This window comes from Diabrotica undecimpunctata, chromosome 8 (assembly GCF_040954645.1).
Source record: "Diabrotica undecimpunctata isolate CICGRU chromosome 8, icDiaUnde3, whole genome shotgun sequence".
Classification (NCBI taxonomy): domain Eukaryota; kingdom Metazoa; phylum Arthropoda; class Insecta; order Coleoptera; family Chrysomelidae; genus Diabrotica; species Diabrotica undecimpunctata.
The window spans coordinates 112,023,742-112,046,914 of NC_092810.1; the positions used below are offsets into that span (position 1 = coordinate 112,023,742).

At 34.9% G+C, this 23,173-nt stretch overlaps 1 protein-coding gene across 10 annotated transcripts in view; it reads left to right on the top strand.

The window, feature by feature from the left end:
• The window catches only part of mtd (TLD domain-containing protein mustard), a 916,705-nt gene that overhangs the window by 801,489 nt on the left and 92,043 nt on the right, over window positions 1-23,173 (top strand). For 9 of the 10 annotated variants that reach the window (XM_072540745.1, XM_072540746.1, XM_072540756.1 and 6 more), the window contains one exon: window positions 19,612-19,740. In XM_072540745.1, the coding sequence (XP_072396846.1) occupies window positions 19,612-19,740 (129 nt within the window). Of the gene's footprint in view, window positions 1-12,018; window positions 12,163-19,611; window positions 19,741-23,173 lie in introns of those variants that run through there. The other variant, XM_072540751.1, reaches the window with a different exon arrangement.

A 23,173-nucleotide genomic window follows, 5' to 3' on the forward strand; every position in this document is an offset into this window, starting at 1 on the left:
TCTAGTATGTCAAAATAGCAGCTGTACTTCAATGAGTACAGTGGGTGCTAATGGGTTAAGGGAATGTGGGAATTTTGTTTTTTTTTTAATAAAAAATTGTGGATGATTTTGTTAAAGAGTTTTAGCTATAAAATACTTCGGCCCAAAGCTTAGGACTGTCAAAAAGCACTCACTGTGACTGGACGAGAGCCTGAATTTGAACACAACATAACTCTCATTGGAAAATATATTCGGTCAAGAACATGGCAAAATGTATATTGGACGGACTTCCTTACTGGACATTCACCAGTCAAGAAACGCCTGATAGATATATTCAATAAGGTGGCTGTTGGCTTATTCCACTGCGACCTTTTTAGATTACATTCTCTAGCCTGACCCTTTTTAAAAGGCCTAATAGCTTCGTGACTAAACCTTTTACGTTGCTCTTTGCCGGTGGCTTTCCTTCGCCTTGCAAAGAACCGCACATTTGCCAAGCTGTCACACTGACATAAAATGTGCTCTGCTGTTTTTTCTTCTTGGCGACAGAATCAGCATAGACAGCTTCATCTCCCTATTTAACTTACAGTGCCCTGTTAGCAGACCTACTATGGCTTTGACTGTTTTCCTGTCTTTGCTTATTAGGTCTGCCGTAAATTTTGGCGAATGTTTTGTAATGAACTGTTTCGCCTGTCTTTATTCTGGTGAATTCCTCCATAATTCCAGGTATTTGTGAGCTATCCACTTTCTTGCAGCCGTTCTTGTTACTGCCTTTGCAACGCCGTGCTTTTTCATTGCTTCTCATGACCCTCGTGTCCCGATACCCTTGCTGCGGCCTCCTAGTTTATTTAGGGCGCCCACGCAATCCAATACTAGCTTAGAATTGACGTCTACATAATTTAGTGCCTTAAGCGCTGCCTGGCTATCTGTGAAGATGGCAATTAAACGGTACGTTCTTTTTGCCTTTCTATTTCTTCCACGCAGTAATGAATTGTCGTTATTTCCACCTGGAAAATTGTGACATACTTGGATAGACTTACTGGGAAATATATTTGTCTCTACTATAGCGGCTCCTACACCCTCCGATGTTTTTGAGCCATCAGCGTACCAGGTAGCTTTCGCTTGTATGTGTACACCTTTCTTCCAGTCTTCCCTGCCTGGCACGTTAATTTTGAATTTATTGTCAAAGCTATATCTCGTAGTTGTTGCATCGATGGATTGCCCCATTACAATATCTGCTTTTAGCTCCTCTAGAAAATAGTTTTCTATTGTCAACACATCCACCTGGCTTATGTGTGTGGCTGACTATGTATTAATCTGTGTATCACTGATCTCGTTTCGGCCTGTATAAAAATATGAAGTAGTAATAGATTCAGCAGGGTTTCCAACGCCGCTGTGAAAGTTGATTTTATGGATTTCGTAATACACAGGCATGCTAACCTTTGTGTAATATTTAGCACCCTTATTGTTCTATTATAACCCTTGTATATGACCATAGGGTCATTTTGCGGTTGAGCCCCAATTCTTACCATACATTCTTCTACATCTGCCCAAGGACATAGTAGCTTTCTTTGAGGTTTTCAGTATGTGAGTATTCCATGTAAGACTATGATCAAAATATACCCCTAGGTATGTTCCTCCCAGCACCGGTGGTTTTAGGGATTGTAATGCTGTCTTTTTTATGAAGTTGACGATTTGTGTCTTTTGAACATTAACTATCAGTCTCTCTTGTTTACACCAGTTATGAACTATATTAAGGGCTGGTTGTATTGTCATAGTCAGCATCTGGGCAAATTTTCACCTGACGACGATTGTAATATCCTCAGCGTGACATCCTGAGGTGACAAAATTCCTCCTACTCTTGCTTTGATGGTTGCTTTACCCAAGTGTTATTACTGTCCTATTCTCCAGGGATGCCCTTATCCATCTGCATATTAACGCAAGTATTACACATTACCTGGCACCTACATGTAATGGGACTGTTTCATGGAGACTTAAGCTATAGACTCTGTGGAATATTTTGTATGACTGCAAGGTACTATAAGAGTACATTTTATAGATGGAATGCGGTCAACACTTTTTGGTGACTACACACACTTATGGTACCCATTCACTACATCTGTACAAATTCGTTTTCTAAAATTATGTTTTTGCTCTTTTGTAGTTTTGGGTACACGTTTGTTAAACGCACTTTGCATATTGTCATATAACAAAGTTAAAAATAACAATCCAGTAATACTTTTAGATTATTTTGTAGTAAAGACACTTTACTACACAGAGTAAAAATAATCGAGTTAATTTGGCGTTTGTTAGATGAAAACTTTTAGCCAGATGCAAACTTTTCTGTTTCAATTTATCCACTAGTAATCTGTTTTTATTAGTTTTAGATGGCATGTTTTTTACACTAGTTTAACTGTCAGTAGTAATATCCCTAGGACATTGATAACAGACGAGATAATTTCATGACAATCGAAAGCTCGTTCCTTGGTAACAGCACTCAGCCTTCGGCTTCGTGCTGTTACCAAGCAACGAGCTTGAGAAATTTGTCATGAAATTATGAGGCATTCATCAATGTCCGAGGGATATTCGGCGGATAATTTTTCGAAAAAAAAAATCATAACTCAACATAACGAAACATTTATTTATTAAAAGTACAGTTAGTGAAAGTACAATTATTAAAATTTAATTAGATTCGTTGCTGTTATCTACTATAGAAGATCTATTACCACGCATAATATTTATAATCTTGTTGTGGTGTTCTTGATCGAGATTCAAGTATGGTTTTATAGAATTCTGATTGCCATGACCAGTAATTTTTAGCAATTGTTCTTCTACACCACTTTTTGCTAATTCGCTAACAGCAGTTGATCTATTCGAGTGATTTGTTATCTTTTTCTCCTTTACATTCAAGCCAATTGCTTCAGCAGAAGATTTAGTCCATCCATTCATTGTATTTCTTCCAACAGGTACATTATCGTACCATTTGTCAGTTTCATTTTTCCAGTGTCGATTTGGTTTTAAGAACAGTCGTGGTGAGGTAATATTGTCGCCTCGTTTTGATATCAGTTTATGAAAAAGAGGTACAGGGCATCTTTGTCTCTCACTATTGATAACCAACCATTTACTACTTGCACAGCTTTTAGAACCACCTTGGCACGTTTTACTGAATACCGGATTGTATTCAATGCGATTTGTTGGAGTGTCATCGTTATTTTTCTTGATTTGAAAAAAATCCACCAGACAAGCAACTGCCTCTCCTCCTCGCCACGCTAATTCTACAGCAGCAATATGGTAAAATTTACGCATAAGACCTTCAGGGGTATCTTCATCCCAAAGCAATATTATTTTGTTAATTTCAGACCAATTTAACGAAACTGAACTGGCCTTACGTTTACATGGATCTGCTTGTAGTTTCTTCCTGATTGCATCGCGGGCATCTCGGGCTGGTTGAAACACTATATTGTTAAACGGGTCAATCATAATATTATAGTCATTATAGTACTTTTCTTGCAATAGTTTGCACGAAACGTTCCACATTGTCTTCACCGTTGCCTCTTTGAATTCGTCCCCGTTTTTCTTTCTCATATTGACGGCCCAATCTTTTAGTATCAACGCCAATTCTTCTAAGCTTCTATGTTCATTCAACTCATATTCTCGTCCGCAGCAAAATTCCATGAATATTCCCCAAATATATTTGTGAGTGTAGGTTGTATTTCTGGGAATTTTTTCTTTGATTAGCGCATTTATACTTTGAACATTCTCATTGCCGAAACGTGACATTTTGAAATTTATTTGGATGAAGTTGTCAAACTCGATTGTGTTGTCATAGGGATTGAAAATTGCACTGAATGCAATTATCAGTCTAATGTTGACATGATTGGGTGAAATTGTTCCACATGACACAAAATGACGAAATTTGAATGGTTGTTAGAACAGTCGAAAAATTTTCAATGCAAATAAAACATCTATTAATGCAAATATGTCATAAGTGAAGAGTAATGACATTGTATCGTTTGTTTTATTCACATAAAAAATAATTAATAGTTTGTAACTAAATTAACGATCCATAAAATAGAAATATCTGATATTTTAAGCTTTTGAACGGTAATAGATTACAAAAATTCTAAATATAGACAACACTCTTGGAAAATTATAAACTTTTTAATTTCTTTGAACGTTTAACCAACGCAAGTTCGAATCTCGAAATTAAAATCGATTTGTGTACTTTTTTCGTTACTCGCACATCGTTACTTTTTTACACTATTAAAAAATTTAAATCATTTCTCAAAATATTTATCAGTGTCAAGACCTCCTGGAACTTTGAAGGTTGTATTCGATAGTCTGTTTATTTTTCCACCAACAAATGGGGGCTGTCTTAGTAGATATGAGACATCGCAGATGTAATTATTACGTGTAAGCTGCTAAGTACACGTAAGGGGGCTAGTTTATGTACTAGTAGGTATTTCCGATCTATAATTAGATCATTTGTTTACAAAATTTTGTAAATAAAAAAAAGTTTTAAAAAAAGGAATATGATTTATTGTCAGGCAAATTTTGCTACAAGTGCAATAATAAAGCTTTCTTTAAATCGGTAAGATAGTTTCGAAACAAATTCAGATTTCTGCTTTAATCTGGAGCCTTCTAAAAATTGCAAGACATGGCCAGACGATGATAAAGATATTAAAAAGAGACATGGGGAATCTAAAATTTGCATTCCACGACATGTCTATTCATCTAGGCAGAAATCCTAACGAATTTGTTTCTCGTACTCATACAGAGTAGATCCGAATAAAATGAAAAACGAAGTCATGTTATTGTTACTTCTAATAAGACAGAGAAGATTATTTTTCACGTTAAGAACGGCTATGAATAACTATTCTGATGAGACTTTTTAAGTCGAAATACGTATCAATAGATACATAGACGCTTTGAACGTGAAATCAAATCTTTTCTGTCTTTTTCATTTTATTCGGATCTACTCTGTATGAGTACGAGAAACAAATTCGTTAGGATTTCTGCCTAGATGAATAGACATGTCGTGGAATGCAAATTTTAGATTCCCCATGTCTCTTTTTAATATCTTTATCATCGTCTGGCCATGTCTTGCAATTTTTAGAAGGCTCCAGATTAAAGCAGAAATCTGAATTTGTTTCGAAACTATCTTACCGATTTTTCTATCAGATGTCGCTATTGCGTCCATAACGAAGTCATGTTATTGTTACTTCTAATAAGACAGAGAAGATTATTTTTCACGTTAAGAACGGCTATGAATAACTATTCTGATGAGACTTTTTAAGTCGAAATACGTATCAATAGATACATAGACGCTTTGAATGTGAAATCAAATCTTTTCTGTCTTTTTCATTTCACTTTCTTTAAATATTAATCAATAAAAATAACGCTGTTGCTGGTATGGACAAGAAATATGTGAGGATGATGATAACTATGGTGCCTATAATAATTCTTGATAGAAAACTAACATGGAAGTCTCACATACTTGACGCAGAAGCTTCGGAGTCCTCTTTGAAATTTCATATGAGATGCTTCAACGAAAAGTTTCTTATAAAATTCAAGATTACAAATAAGAAGCATTTTTCTGATATTGATAACGCGAAAGTTTCTGATCTACTCAACAAATATTTTTAGTTATTAAGTATCAACATTGCCCATCCAGGGTATTATCAGTGTTCACTTATTCTTCTTTAAGTGCCATATTAGGCCCCCTTAACGTTTGCAATTACATTAGCTGGTTGTTCACGGTCTTAACCTAATCGAAATAGTTGTTCAGAACTGCGTATTCCTTTTCAAGCGCGAATATTGGTTGAGCCATGACATCCGCTTTCTTTCAATATCTCTTCTCACTGTCCAGAGTATTCGGAGCAATCTTATATGCAACCACATCTCTTATAGGCGAATGATCGTATCAGCCCAGATCTCGCCATTTAACAGCACTGACCAAATATAACACTTGATCATTCTTTGAATACCTTTAGGTTTAAGTTGTTGTTACAGAATAATAATTTCATTTTCAGAAACGTTGTGCGAACTACTTCGATATTGAACTTGATCTCTTTACTTGGATCTGGTTGTTCTGTAACATAGTTTTGATATTTTATTTTGTATTTTTTTAACGTATTTTTTGGTTCTGTTTTGTTAATCTATCTGTAAGGAAGGATTGTCGTACGGTTAGCGACTGAATATCATAAATTTTGTCTTAGATATATTCATATTTAGGCCCATTTCTCTTCCTTTCGTATTTCGTATTTCAACGACTCTTAAAGGTCCTGAAGGCTATCACATAAAATAGCACTGTCATCAGAGTATATTTAATTAGTTCACCATTGACTTTTACTTCAAAGAATTTATCGTGCTAAGTCCGTTTGAAAATTATATCCGAGTAGATATCAAAAGCCTTTCCTCTTTTTTCTGTACCCGATAAAAAGAATTTTCTTAATCGATAAAAGCAACATAAATATCTTTACGTTGGTCGACACTTTTGGAGAAATAAATTTAAGCCAAAAAGTACCTCACAGGTATCCAGCGCATTTCTTAATCCAAACTGAGTTTTGTCGAGCTCTTCTTTGCAAGGACTTTTTATTGTTCCATGAATAATACAAAGAAAAATTTTTAATGTGTTTCTTATCAGGTTAATTACTCTGTATTTTTCGCATCTTTTTGTTTCTTTCCTTCTTAAGTGTTATAAAAACAGACTTCGCCATTCCCCCGCTATTTAACCAGTAGTATACACATCATTAAAAAGCTTAACTAGAGCACTGATGTGGTTCTCTTGTATCATTTTTAAGAGTTCAACCTACAAGAATGGGATGTTGTCTGGTCTAGTTGCTTTCTTTGTTTTGATTGATTTTATAGCACGAACAACTTCAGACTTTAAAATGTCTTGATTTACATTGCTCTGTGTGTTTGGCATTGGGGCAAAAATATAGTTACTACATGTTTCAAGTATTTCTTATTCATCAGTGATACCTTCTCCTGAATTATTTACTAGAATATCGTGCTTTTTGCACGATATTAAAATTGCCAAATTAAAAAAAAAAACTGAATATTCGCATTCGTATTCGCGAATGTCGGTGGCATATATTCGCATTCGCGATTGTTCAAAAACAGACATTCGTTACATCACTAATAGGTATTGACATTTTACGTGAAAGTTTATACTGCTTCTAAGAAATTATTCTTCGTTGCTATGGTAACGCAATATTTTTGTATTTGTACATTTATATGTACAGTTAAGATCAAGAATTCTTTTTGTATAGTAGAATATATTTTTTTAATGTATGATTTTCAAAATGTTAGTCTTGAATCTAGGTATATACCCTGTAAATTTCGTAGTTAGTTTCCTAACAAAAAAGTTCTAAATTAAAAACTTTCTTGTTATCAAAAACTTGTACATGTTTATGAACTGGTGTCATCAAGTATTATATCATTTTTAGCTTTATTTACCTCACGCACTTAACAATAATTATTAAGTTCTGCGCAAAGATAGTAATAAGTTTTATAAATAGATGGACTCGTGTTTTTTACCATACCTATAATCAAAGCGTTGTATTATTTCAGAGCTAATAAACGTTTTCGTAATGATTTCGCTAAATCGTAAAACTATTTTAACTCGGCTACATAAATATATAATTTAAATTTTAATAGATACGTACGTACCTAACTTCTTATGTAAACTTCGTAATATTCCTACCTTTTTGATCTAATTGTATGTTTTTGTATAAAAAAAAATGTTTAACTAAGTAAATACGATATGTATTACTTTGTGCTGTATTTAGATATTATAACATAAGATTGTTATTAGTAGGTACTATGTAACACATGCCGGTTAAAACTTTTTATGCTGCAATAAACGCCAAATGTTTTCTATCGTGGTCAATAGCACCCACATAAATAAAAAATGATCGAGGTGTTGTAGCTATCCACAGTGAACTCGATAATTAAAAATCTCGCAAACTTATTTTCATATGCTTTAACATTGGGACTGTATGTTACTCTACCTAACTCTATATATGCTACTGACTGTGTGACAGTGAAAATACAACTACCAATAAAATATAACAAATCTTCAAATTTTGTTAAACAATGTTTTAGACTAAAGGTAAATGCCGAAAAATATTTGGATTTCTTTTGTGCTAACTTTATTCTATACGATAATACGAATTTTTAAAATGATTTATGGTTTTACTCATTTAAAAACTGAATAAACTACTCTTTCTTCGAGCAGTTAGTAGAGCAATAATAGAAAATTTCAGAAATTATGGTGAGAAATTCAATTTTGCATAGATTATGAGTCAGCACTTACGCGCGAACCTATAGTATTGAATGCAATTTCATATGGAATCAGGTCTCCGTTAGCATTTTTTGAAATAGACATGAATGCCCAGGACTACATCCAATATACCATATATTCAGCAAATAGGATACCAATTCTTCCAACCGGATTCGACTCTACCGGACCTTATACAGCAGCAGTCATTACCAGGTTCCTTTGTAACTTTCAAGTTACTGTTCTTTTCTGGACGGCTAATTTTCCTCATCGATTACACATTTAAGAGGATTAGGATAAGATGGGTAGAACATTGAGACAACTTCTTCGTAGAACAGATAACCAAAAATTGTTTAGACGGCACTGGTTTGTCGTTCCATAGAGTATTACTCTTTAGATTAACATTTGCAGGCCTAATCCATGCACTCGTGTGTGGATGTCGATGTCTCCTAACAAGAATTCCCTTTTCAAGAAACATCCACAGTCTGAAATGATTTAAATAAGAAAGATGATAAAATGATTTAAAATAAAAATAACAAAGATTTATGCAAATTGAAAAGTACATAGAGCGTGTTCCTTCCAACGCACGTCAAACGGACTTATTTTTCCTACACCTAACAAACGAGTCAAGATTTTAGGAAATTACCTCGAAGAAGCTTGATGACTCGTTGTGTTTCGGGTCGTTGGGGGCATGGCACACTCTACCAATAATCTAAGTCGCGGTGATTGACGAACACTACCCGCCAAAACGCGTTCTGCCAATAGGGTGCTTTAATTATTGCCGGGAATTTTAATATAAGGAGGGTGTTCCTTGTTACTAACCCAGTTATCGTTAAAGAAAACGATTCGATTCTTAGTTTGAACCTTACAAAGCAATACTTTTTGATTTTTTGATTTTGATTTGATTTTTGATTGACACTCAAGGCAGATGCACTCATCTTCAAGCTGACTATATATTGTCTCAATGTGACTAGTCTGTACAGGGTAAATGCACAACAAGGATGCCATACTTCTTTGCAAACATCTAGCTGAGCCTAATCCATCTTTTGTGTTGAGGGTAGCTTAAGTACTAATGCCCACTAACGACCCTGCCTGACTTCCTTCTCTCAGTGGTTCTCAAACATAAATAATATTTGCTACAACATACTTGGGTTAAAATAAAATAGAAATTAAGAAATGCCTTTTATTTATGTCACACAAGCAGTTTGTTTTTAATTCTACAGTATGTGCTAGCGATACAAACCATTTGTTTATAGATTTAAATAAAATCGATAAAATAAAACTAAGATATAAAGAAACATTTTATTTATGTATTGTTCCATTCAAAAGTTAAGGGAGGAAGGACTTTTAAAAACCGCACTGTATATGTTGGCAGTAACAAAACGTAGAAATATCCGAAAATAAAACTAATAAATAAGTTGAAAATAAAAGAAGTCATTGTCTTTAATTTCGTGTGTAAGTAATCGTAATTGTACACCATTATATTTAGTTCCTTTTTCTGTCAATCGCTGTCACATTTAGTTTCTGCTTCACTATCATTATCATCATTATTATCGTCACAGTCGTCACTATCTCCGTTATTTATATTTATAATAATTGGTTCGATATCATCCAACAAATTGTCAATTTCCCACATTTTTTTTTCTGTTGCTATTACGTGGTTTACGTAGTTTTTGCATTTCTCTGGCGTAATGACCTGGTACGCTGCTGTAATTAAATTTCGCATCTCAGCTTCTTTAAAATTCGCGTTGCGTCCAGCTATATACCGTGTTACTTAACTTCAAACCATTTCGATGGGATTGAGTTCACAGTGATAGGGTACCAGAAGCCATTCTTGAATATCTTTTTTTAGTGTTGAACTGTTGGGAATTTGTTCTGACTTTCTGCTGTGATAGGAGGCATTGTCCATTACCACAACAGTTTTTTCTGGCAAATTTAGCATTAAGTTATTTTCGAACCAATCTTCGAAGGTCTGCGTGCTCCATCAACAAATCCAGTGGTAGATTCTGCGTGCAATAAAACGGACCGTGCATCACGAGCTGTTGGAGCTTTTAATCCTGTTGTCAGACCACGAACAAAAGCATCGCGATGAGATGTAATTGTTTTATCAGCCCATTCTTTTTTCACGTTGTTCCCGATATTTACCCATGATTCATCCAAATACACTATTGTGTATCCTTCTGCACGGTATTTACGAAATTTGGGCGTAAATAACGATGACGCCACGAGATAATTTCTGGTTTTTCAATCAAAATTGAATTTATGCCACGTTTTATAAACACAAAATCCATATCACTCAGCAAGCGATGTAACGTGGCCCGTGAAAAGTTGGGCAAAGTTTCTTCGACATTTACAACAGCTAATATGGTGTTTATTGTTGGTAGTATGTTGTCACGAAAAAATTAATTAACTATTCTACGAAGTTGGCCCCCGACAATTTTATCGTACTTGTTGAAAGAATTAATAACCTTTCGCTTCTTGGGCCTGCTCTTTGAAGATTGTAATCCAGCAGGTGATGAAGATTCCTGTCGTATGCGAAACAGAGTCTTTTCGCAAACACCACTCATTTCCGACAATTTCCTAATTACACTTGATACAGAAATGTTGTTATCCTGATTAAGATGATAATTAATAATATTCATTAGTATCGGCTTCTCTGAAAATTTCAGAGCTTTTCCACGTTTCCATTGAACAATTTCCTCCATTTTGCGGTAAAAATTCGGCGTCAAATATAACAATAGCCAACATGAGAAAATAACAATAATTTCCAACAGCAAATCACAACAACAGCCACCAACAAATAATAACAATAACAAAACAGTAACAGTACATCCAAGATGGTGTACAAATAATCGCAACTCGAATATGTTTACGCGCTCCGAAGAACAAATAAAGACTAATTAAGGCCCTGGATGTATTAAGCTTATAAACATATTCTGTACAAGAATTACTCTAATTGCTTCTTAATTACTGAATAACTTAGAAGAAAGTATTTGCAGTCGATATCAACCAAAATTACAAATTCCTTACACATTATGGCAGTAATTAGCACCGCAGGGACATAAATAACATATTAAATTTGGCAGTTAGTAGAAATTACCGGAATTATTTTAAACTTTGAAACAAATGTTTATTTAATGCACATTTTATTATACTACTGCTACTAATAAAAGATAAAAGTTGATAAGTTACTATTACAAAGAAATAATGTATAGTATTATGTAAAATTATTAGCAAACGATATTTGTAAAATACATAAAATTGTACGTGAGGACTTGTTGAGAACTTCTGGTTTATTCCGTTTATTTTGAAAGATAAACAATAGAGAACGCCATCGCTCACTGCATAAAACTGGCAACGTATTGGCGAAATTCCCATAAGGTTACCATTGCATATCTTACCCTGTACAGACTAGTCACTTTGAGACGATGTATAGCCCCCAATTCATCCCTATAACCTACGAAATCCCCTATTTGTTAATTACCTTCTATAAAAATTTTATCGAGGTCGCTTCCCCTAAAAATTTCGTACCTATATTTGTTTAATTTAGATGACAATAAATAATTCATGACAGATGAAATCAGTCACATATGAAACAAATCCTAAATCAAAATAAACTTATCGTACAGCTACTAATCTTTTACCTCCATATCTTTTGTTTCTTTATCAAATCGTGCAAATATTATGACCCAAATAGCCCGTTCCTCTCTAATTAAACTCATTAAAATATTTCAACGTCGCATTTAATCATAAGACATCTTTTTTTTTTCGTAAACAATAACCAGTTTCAGTCAAATGCGTGTTATTAATTATAGTGGCAATCGTTCGTTTTTAGTTGTAATATAAATTGTGGATGCTGTTAGATCGTAAGACTATTTACCATGTTTGAGAGTTATATTGAGGTAAGACTTCAGTTTTAAATATTTGTACCGATACCTGGCAACGTAAATACGTGTTTTTGTAAAAAGTTATTCCTGTGTTTTTTTCTTTATTCACAGATTACTGTTCACTTTAATCGTATCTAGAAACTGTTTCTATATAATAAGTATTAGTTCTTAGAAGAATAAGAAATAAACTAAGAATATGAAGGGAGACGGTGATTGCGACATGTTAAACAGCTTAAAGAAAGAAGAAAACAGGGGTGTGAGGACTCACGTTCTATTAAAAATTTTTGCCAGGTTTCTATTCCGACTGTATTAATTTTTCTTCTATTTCGTCCAGACATTTTTTCCCTTCTTCATAGGTTCCTTCGTTACTTTCTAGCAATGGTTATGAGTGGTTTTCAAGAAAAAGCTTCCACTTTCTGTCTTGTTTTTCGCCTCCAGTATTGGAGATCTATTTTGATATATACAAAAAAGGTTTTTAGTTTTGGTTCTTTTCCTTAATTAATAGCATAGTTTTTTTTTCCTTTTATAAAACTAACGTTAAGCAATCTTTGAAAATTTCACAGTAGTATATAAGTAGTATACAACAATTAAATTTAATCTAATTTGAATTAATTTAAAATATTTTAAAAAGTGATATTTATATTTACGTGTGTCTGTACATTCTACCTAAAAAAATGATATACAATAATATAAAGTGATAACGATATAGAAGAATATAGATCAATTTTTTTCTATGTCATGCAAATTTGTAAGAGTATGATGCATTTTAAACAAAAGTTAGGGTACAGAACGGAGTTTCCAGAACGTTCCAGTCTCAGATAGGATTTAGACAAGGAGACAGCCTATCATGCCTTCTATTCAATATTGCACTAGAGAAACCGATAAGAGAATCTGGAATAACAACCAGAGGAACTATTATTAATCGCAGCATACAATTACTAGCGTACGCCGATGACATCGACATTATTGCAAGAAGAAAGGCGGACGTGGTCGAATCATTCAAGGTGCTTGAAGCAGCAACAAAAAGAATGGGAGTAGAGGTTAACACTAGTAAGACAAAGTATATGAAAGTATCAAATTATATACAAGCAGCACAACCCGAAGATCTAACGATCGGAACATATACTTTCAGAGGAGTTCTTCTTCTTAAGGTGCCATGCATTTCTGCGTAGGCGTCCACCGTACATCGTCTTGTCAGGTGAGATGTTAAATATTCTGGATTAAATAATTCTGTTTTTAGCAGCATTGCGAAGCATTTCATAGCTGTGGATTCCTGTCCATTGTCGAATATTGCGCAGCCATGACATTTTTTTACGTCCGAGACCTCTCCTACCCTCTATTTTCCCTTCGAGTATCAGTTGCTGAAAAGTGTATCGTTCTCCTCGTATAATGTGCCCCAAGTATGCAGTCTTCTTACTTTTTACATAATTAAAAAGTTCCCTATCCTGTAAGCCCGCTCTTCTGAGTACTTCCTCATTTCTGACCCTGTCCGTCCATGATATTCTGAGCATTCGACGCAGGCACCACATTTCGAACACTTCAAGTTTGTTAATGGAACTGGCCTTTAACGTCCATGCTTCCATTCCGTACAGGAGAACAGGCCACACGTAACACTTAAGCATCTTGTATCGGAGGTTGAAGTCCAATTTGCGATCAGTCAGAAACTTACGAAGCCTCAAAAAAGCATTTCTGGCTTGTTCAACTCTGCTCTTTATTTCATTCTCGGGGTCCCAACCCTCATTCAGCAGACATCCCAAGTATTTGAATTGCCTGACTTGTTCGATTTCTTCTCCAGAGACATATATCTTTGCGTTGGGGCAATCATTTCTACTTATAATCATTGATTTTGTCTTCTTGATATTTATTTTCAAACCCCGAGCTTCACTTGCAAGAGTTAGATCATTCAAAAGGCATTGAAGATCTTCGATGTTATCTGCCACTATGGCTGTATCATCGGCATACCTGATGTTATTAATAAATATGCCGTTAACTTTAATACCCTTATTAGAGTCTTCCACTGCTTCTGCGAAGGCTTTTTCTACGTATAAATTGAACAGCATTAGAGACAGTATACAACCTTGCCTTACTCCTTTTTTAATGGAGAAATCTTCTGTTTCGTTGGAATTTTGAAGACGTACTGTTGCTGTCTGATTCCAATACAGATTGGCAATTCGGAGGAGTAAGAGAGTTTAAATACCTAGGCTCACAAATTAATCGGAATAATGCAGTACGTGCAGAAATTAACAGACGGATATATCTGGCAGATAGAGCCTATTATGGATTAAAAAAGTTTTTAACAACAAGTCTAGTTACAAAAATAACGAAACTAGTGATATACAGAACTCTTATCAAGCCCATCCTCACCTACGCGTCGGAAACATGGACGATGACAAAGAGCGATGAAGAACGTTTAAGATGCTTTGAACGTAAAATCCTCCGGCATATCTATGGAGGAGTACAGGAGGGCGGATTATGGCGTAGACGCCATAATTTCGAACTTTACCGCCTGTATGACAAACCTGATATTATTAGGTTTGTCATACAAACCAAAGAATAGATAGAGTGAGAAGGAGAGGCAGACCCAGAGCACGATTTATGGATCAGGTGGAGGAAGATTTCAGAATGTTGGGAGTACAAAACTGGAAAGCCAAGGCGAAGAATAGGAGAGATTGTAGACTTATACTTAAGAAGGCCAAGACCCACAAGGGGTTGTGGAGCCAATGATGATGATGATGATGATGCATTTATTTTTTGCTACTTAAGATACGTTATTTTCATCTAGAACTCGTACTATTTTTCGTTGTCCATAATGATGGTTTGGTATCATAAAAAATGATTTCGGTGCAAAGCTTGGTTGAACATTTATATCTTTAACCATATTCTGAGTCCTAACTTTTTTGTTTCCTATTGGACAAATTCGAATATAATTATAAGTTCGAATTGTTTCTAATTCCCTGTGTCCGATTGTTCTCGATCGACGATGATAAAATAAAATGTGGAAGTCGTGGAGTAAAATATAGTTTTATTGACAGCTACTGAATTATTACACTTATAGTAAAAATTTATAATAGACTGCGTCCCAAACTAGTCCCAAAGCTATATTTATAATCTCACTAAAATGCTACGATTCATCAAATAAGTGTATTGCCCTCTGCATAGAACAAAAATCTTTGACTTTTGAAAGCTGGCAAATATAATTTGAATCGAGGAAATGATTGCAGGCATTTCCCTAATAAATATTAGACAATCTATAGTTTGCAGAAAGTTGGAACAAACTGTAATTCAGCTAGTAATCGATATGTTTCACAGTTATACACGGTGAAGTATACAGTATACAGGAAATTAAGATTAACGTGAGATTACAAATTAATGGACTAATTTGTGATTGAATGCCCATCTTATAGTTCTAAATATTTACGCCAACTTACAATATGATCCACTAAAATGTTTGTTTACCGGTTAATCAATCTTAGAGCTACAATATAGAACCTTTCTGATATCCACTTTATGCCAAATTGAAACAAGGTACCTTGTTCATATTTAGATGTTCTATAAAAATTTTCAGGCATGACTTCTGCTATTCATGTTTTGAACGTGGACCTGAAGAAGGCGTTTGACGGGAAAAAAATTAAAATTTAAATATCTTAGCATCACACTGTCTAGCTACGGAAAGCTCGAAACAGAAGTGGAAGATCAAGTAAATAGAGCAAACAGAGCCGCACAGCAAACAATATGGAGGAATAAAAACACCGGTAAAGAAATGAAAGGCATAATTTACAAAACAGTCATCAAATCAATTATGATATACGCGGCAAGAACACGACCTGACACAGAGAGGAGAGGTACAAGGATGTTAGAAAGAGAAGAGATTAAACCCTTTAGAAAAATTGATGGTAAGACACTATGGGACAGAATTACAAGTACAAATATACAACGAAGATGCAGAGTAGAGATCATCGATAGCAGAGTAGGAAAGAGAAGAGTAGAATGGAAGGGTCATATAAGCCGAATGACCACAAATAGATTAGTAAAGACGGCGAGAGGCGGTTCCCCAATAGGAAGACATTCAGTAGGAAGACCACGAAAACGATGCGATGACAATTTACTGGAGACTCAGTGAAAAAACAGACAGAGTCATGACGACATAAAAAGAAGAAGGAGAAGAAAAAGACTTTTCCGAGACCCTTGAGATCTTGTCATGGTAGAGAGGCTCTCCATGTCTTTCTTCGTACATGGTAGCTAATGTTTGTGAAATGAGCACAATTAAAGAGAGGTTTCATTAGCTTTATCTCGACATTCTGATGACCATTTATTTCCCAGCTTTTTGTGGAACAAGAAGGAGCCAGGAATCAACAAACAAAAATCAAGATAAAGTTCCTCTAGAGTGACTGTTTGGCCAAGTACAGTTGTTTAAATAATCGCCCTCGGGGATAAACAAATTGAATAACTTATAAACTATTTGGACGATATGTTTAAAATTTAGCAGTCTTTAATAACTCATTAACTGTCACAATTTTGAGTAGGTTTGAGTTTGCAAAAAACATTACATGTCATTATGCAATTGCTTATGTATTTTGTATGTATGGAGAAACCCTAAAAATTAATAAACTTCATATTTTTTTATATATACTCCCTCTTGCAGTTTCTTTACCAAAAAATGAAAATCTATATATTCGATATACGAAGATTGAATAATTTATTAAAAATGTTTCCACGCTAAATTTATTATGAATAATAGTAATAGTTTACCGACCTAAAACTTGTCTCGATTAGATTATAAAATTTGTTATATCATTTTAATGCTGCTGATAACTAATAAACTTCTAGTGCAAACCGGCTTATTTAACCAGATATATTTTAAGCGATACAAATAAACAAACAACGAAAACGTGTTTGATTTGGTTTTTTATGTTATTCGATCATTTTTTTACATAATTTATTAATATATTATTTGTTGTTGATGATGGTCTTTATAATGGTCTACGTAATAATGATGAATAAAAACATTAAAAGAAATCAAATATATATATATGCACACTGTATGTAAAATGATTAAAATATTAGAAATTTGGTTGTACAAGTGGATCCTAAGAACATTAATATTCAAGTTATCACTCTTGTGGAAGTTTTGGGAAAAATTGTAAAAATACAAGAAAAAAATGTACGGTAGTTCGCAAAAGAAAACCAGAATGTGTTTATGCAGAATATTATGTGAAACCTTAATAACTTCATTGAAATTACCATGGAACCAGTAGTTGTGGATCTAGGCGAAGATACTACTGATGAATCTAAAGATGGCATAGATGGCTTAGATTAGTTTAGGTATAATATTAGTTTTTATTTGAACATATTTTTTATATTTTATGGAAATAAATATTCAGTTAAGGTGACCCATTTATTACTATAATTCGTACCAAGAATTGTTTCAGTATTAAGTAATTCTTAAGTTTCAGTTATACCTGTGCTAAAAGTTACTAGGCGACCCTTTTTCTAATCCCATGTCATTAAATCTCATTTGACTATAGGAATTAAATTTAATCCTTGAATCAGTTATAAGTTTATTAATTGAAACGGATAAAGGGTTTTTCCCAAAAAATATATTTAACAAGGATTAGTTTCTTTCATCTAAGGCATCTATAAAATAAGAAAGTAATTTTTATGACAATCAATTCTTTCTAAAATCCTGTGTATTTTTTTAATAAAAACCGCACGCCTTTGTCGATTTCCGTTCCCCTCAAACCCGTAAAAGACTATATTGAAAATATGAGTCACTATGAAAGAAAATATGAGTTCTACAATTTTGGTTATACTGTCGTCAATCTGCAACTACGTAACGGTACAAAGCAATAGAACACTTTATTTGCTTGATTTTGCCAGAGCAGTGCTGATAAAGGAAATAAATTGATGACTATATGGGCTCGTTATATGGCATTTGTCATCATCTTACCAGAACTTCTGGCGACAGGTTCTGGCATTTCCGGCGAATGTTCTCTTTAAGCGGTTCAAGAGTCTGAGGCTTGTTGACGTAAATCCGCAACTTTAAAAATCCCCTTAAAAAGAAGTCTGGAACGGTTAAATTGGGTGATCTAGCAAGCCAGTCTAAATCACCAAAACGAGAGATTAAGCGACCAGGATATACTTCCTTTAGAATATCGGTTGTGGCACAAGCAGTGTGCGCCGTTGCACCGTCCTGTTGAAAATGCATGTTTGTTCTCTAGGCCTAATTCATTTAATTGAGGAACCATCTAATTGAGAGGTAATCATGGCTCTCTATCGCTCGCCGTCCACAGTCGTCATTTGGCCTGCGGCGTTCTCAAAGAAGTACACCGATTTTTGGTACCCCAGAAAAGTTAATTTTGTTTATTCACGTAACCGCTAAGATGGAAATGAGTCTCATCACTCATGATGATTTTCGATTAAAAATCGTCCTCCTATTCGTTAAGATTCAGGATGGCTCGAGCGTAGGTTTAATGCGTTTGGCGGGCAAGAGCTAACAGCTAATGCACTGTCTGCACTTTGTAAGGGAACATTTTAAAACTTTCACCAAAATTCTACTAGGGATCTCCGGCTAATGACCAATTACATGGCACGTCGTCCTGTTAATGTTACATGCTCCTCTTCGACGTCTTGGGCAACAGTATCAATAGTCTCAGCAGAATGGCTGCTCCGAGGCCAGCCGGTCTTGAGAGCATAGCGGGTTGTCCCAGTTTCTTCCAGGCGAGTGGTCAAACGCCACAGTGTTTGTCCAGTTGGTGTCGTACAACCAGGAAATCTACGATGAAATTCACGCTGCGCAAACACAATCGGCGATATTGCGCAAAAAAAGGAAACCATTATTCCACGTTCTTGGAATGGCTTATTCATGGCTTGTCAATTCGTAGTCTTCGTTTGTTTATTTCACAAATGTCAAAACCGAATTGACATTTGGCGCCATTTGCAAAAGTTATAGCATTTGTTATTATGGTGATTACTTTTGCCCCACCTTGTATAAGGAAATATTACTATTTTTAGAGTGTATTTTACTTTGTATAATGATCTGAAATTATGGTTAAATGGGGACGTTTCTAACCAAATTGTTAGCCTTTCGACTTTGCCGACAATTCACCATACCCAAAATTACTTCTTCCCACATATAATTCATGGAAAGTTCTGAAACAAAAAGAAGGTTTTTCTATTTACCTTACGAGTTTATCGTATTTTCCATTTGCAGTTATCCCCTTAAGACCATATCAAGATTACCTTGTTGTTTTTTGTCCATTTTTTGAGATTTTTCCTTATCATAAATCTGCCTCATTACCTTGTTGTTTTTGTCCATTTTTTGAGATTTTTCCTTATCATAAATCTGCCTCATAAGTGAATGACTTGAAACTATATATTTTTTATTATTAGGCACTGAAAATTTCAAAATTGTTGTCTTAATGAACATTTATTTCACAATACTAAATTTAGTAATATTTGTTACAGGTCAAGGAAAGAGGATTCTCCTTGGTGGAGATGGACACGGAACTATGGAGCGAAGAACCAACACCATCTGCTAGTCGCCATGGAAGCCAAGACGGAGAAATTACCGAATTAACCAAAGAAAGTTGGGAGGTAAGGATTTGTTAACATTATATATTTAACAGTTTTTTTCTTTCTTCTGATCTTTTTGTCTTTTTTCTTCTGGTAGATAATGTATGTGACTACGCTGACAGTTATAACTGGATGATTAATTTAAATGGTACTGTTCCACGTAAAATGGAAATAAATTATAATATACATTAATTAAACGTACAATGTGTATATATTAATTATGATAATTATGTGGTTTTAATAATTTTACAAAAGTTATTTATTTAGTTATAGCAAAAAACATATTACTATACTATTTACACAAAGCAAACATAATACATTCAAATTAATTGTTTATGAAACTATAAATGTATATACATTATAAAATATAAATTTTTAAATAAATTTCTGCCAATAACATGCATATCATCTATGATGTATAGGTATAACAGATATTTGATAATATAAAAAACTTTAACATACTTTTTAATCAATAAATCCGAATATTGGGGACACACCGTTGATGGTTGATATTCTTCAGTTTAGTTAGAATTTGTTGTTATTGTGGTTTTAGCTTAAGTCAATATGCAAAGAAATTATCTTGATCGTAAATCACAGCTACAAGCTATTGGTATGATACAGGGTGATGAACGTCCGAGACGTGGCAGAAGCTGTGTATTATAGCAAAAGTACTGTAGGATGGTTGTGGCAGCGTTTTCAAGAAAGTGGTGATGTAAGGGAAAGACACACTGGTCCAACAAGAGAACACAACCGGTACATGACAGGTTTGTTCGCCTTCGGGCATTAAGGAACCACAATGTTACTGCTAGCCAGCTAAAGAGTGAACTTCAAAACATTCATGGAATTAATGTCTCTGCCCAAACTGACAGGAATAGGTTGCAAAAGAGTAATCTTCACGCTAGTCGTCCCATTCAAGTCCCAGTATTATCCCTTGTGAATCGCACAAGGAGATTAGAATGGGCCGAAGAACATCAAATTTGACAAGAACGAGAATGGGCAAACATTCTTTTAACCGATGAATCCAGGTTTGGTTTACGACGTTCACGAAGATCGAGGGCGTGGCGAACACCTGGCAACGCATCTCGCTTGCAAACCTTTCAAGAAGTTGAGAGATATCAAGGAGGAACTTTGATGGTTTGGACTGGAGTTTCAATAGATTTTTGAACTGATCTCGTTTATATATATATTTAGGGATTCTACAGTATTCACTGCCTTCCCTCGCTCAACCGTTTCCATCTCTCTCTGTTGTTCCATTCTCCATCGTTTAGTCCTCTCTTACTCATGGCGTCGTCTACTTCGTTCCTCCAGGATTTTCGGGGTCGTCCTCTTTTCCTCCTTCCTATGGGGCTCCATTCGGTTATTCTTTTTATCCATCTGCTGTCGCTAGCTCTTCTTACATGTCCATACCACTTTAGTCTTTTTTGTTCTATATATGTTAGTATGACTGTTTCTATTGATGTTCTTTGCTTTATTTCGTCATTACTTCTCCTATCCATTCTTGTTACTCTGCAGCATCTTCGCAGGCATTCCATCTCTGTTGCTATTATCTTACTGCTGTTTTTCTTGTTTATGATCCAATTTTCGGCCCCATATGTCATAATACTTCGCACTAATGTTTTATAAATCTGCGTTTTTGTCTTCATATTTAGGTGTCTATCCCACCATACTGAGTTAAGTTGTCGGATTGCTGTTCTTGTTTGTCCTAATCTTTGTGTAATTTCTTCCTCTGTTGTTGCCTTTTTCGTGATTATAAACCCCAGGTATTTGAATTTATCCTTTCCTTTGATTGTTACGTTGTCATCAATCTGTAGATCTTCTATGTCTTCTTCACTTGTAGATAGGTACTCTGTTTTCGCGAGGTTAATATCTAGGCCAGCCTTGGTATATTCTTCTTGTAGTTTCTTCATCATGTAGCTGAGGTCGTCTTGGTCTTGTGCAATCACTACTTGATCGTCTGCAAAACTTAACGTATATAGGTATTCGTTCCGTACCGGTACTCCCATGCCTTCGCATTTTCTTTTCCATGTAGTCAAGGCTTTCTCTAAGTATATTTTGAATAGGGTTGGAGATGTGGAACAACCCTGCAGGAGCCCTTTTGTTGTGGTAAAGTCTCCTATGATTCTTGTTCCCATTTTAATGGACACTTTATTTTCTTTATACAGAGCTTTTGTAGCTTCTATGAGTTCCGTCTGTATTTCTAATTTGTACATTGCCTCCCATAGTTCTGACCTTGGTACAGAGTCATACGCCTTTCTCAGATCCACAAATGCCAAGTGTATATCTCTATTTTTTGCTTTTTTCTTTTCCAACAGTTGTTCCAGTGTGTATATGTGGTCTATGCATGATCTTCCTGCCGTGAAGCCTGCCTGATCCTCCCCGATTTTGCCTTTTATCGCTTGCTCTATCTTTTCTCGCTTATCTCGTTCATACTGAAGGATTTTTAACAGCAAATGAATATCGAGATCATATTCTTGAACCTAGTGTTCGTTCATATGCTGCACAATTCGGAGACAATTTTGTGCTGATGTATGACAATGCACGGCCGCATGTTGCAAGAATCGTGAGAAATTTTTGTAGAGCAAAACAATATTCAGGTATTGCCCTGGCCTGCTCAATCCCCTGACTTGAATCCCATTGACCACGTTTGGGATATGCTAAAAAACGTATACAACAGCAAGGATTAGTGTTCCAGACAAGGGAAGAGCTGCTCAACTGTATGCAAGAGCAGTGGCAACAAATTGAGCAAGACGATATTGACAATTTGATAAGCAGTATGCCAAATCGATGCCAGGTCGAGCTGTCATTAATAACAGAGGTGGTCATACACTCTACTAACAAGAGCCTTAGACTTAATTTTTAAATTTTAGTTGAGAATTTTTGTTTAATTTTTTTTTCAATTCATTAAACCCTCTGTATACAACGACTGGTTGTTGTGTTATTTTCACAATTTATCGTTAACCTTACGAAAGGCGCGCCACCAAAATACACACAACGCAAAAATCTAAGGATATTTTAATAATTTGACAATACCAATGACAGAAAATTCATGACCATATAAATTTGCTTGTAATATAATTGTTGCTACAGACACTCCTCACTTCTTATCAAAAAAAATAGTAAAACTGATATCAATACGTGTTTTACAATGTTTTTTATAAGGGACAAAAAAATCGACATTTTTATGTTTTGTTTATTTTTAATTTCATAAACTCAAGTTGCTGACCAGTTGGGTGTCTCCCAAAGCGTCTTAAGTCATTTGTGGCGTCGGTTTAAGACGTGGTCGCTCTACAACCATCGCTCAAGACCGATATTTAATTTTAAATGCCAGAAGACAGCCAGCAATCACAGCACCCGAGCTGGTTAATGAATTACAGCTTGCACATAATGCAACAATTAGCAGCAGTACTGTGAGGAATCGTCGGAGCGAACCACTGAGATGTCCACCTCTATCTAG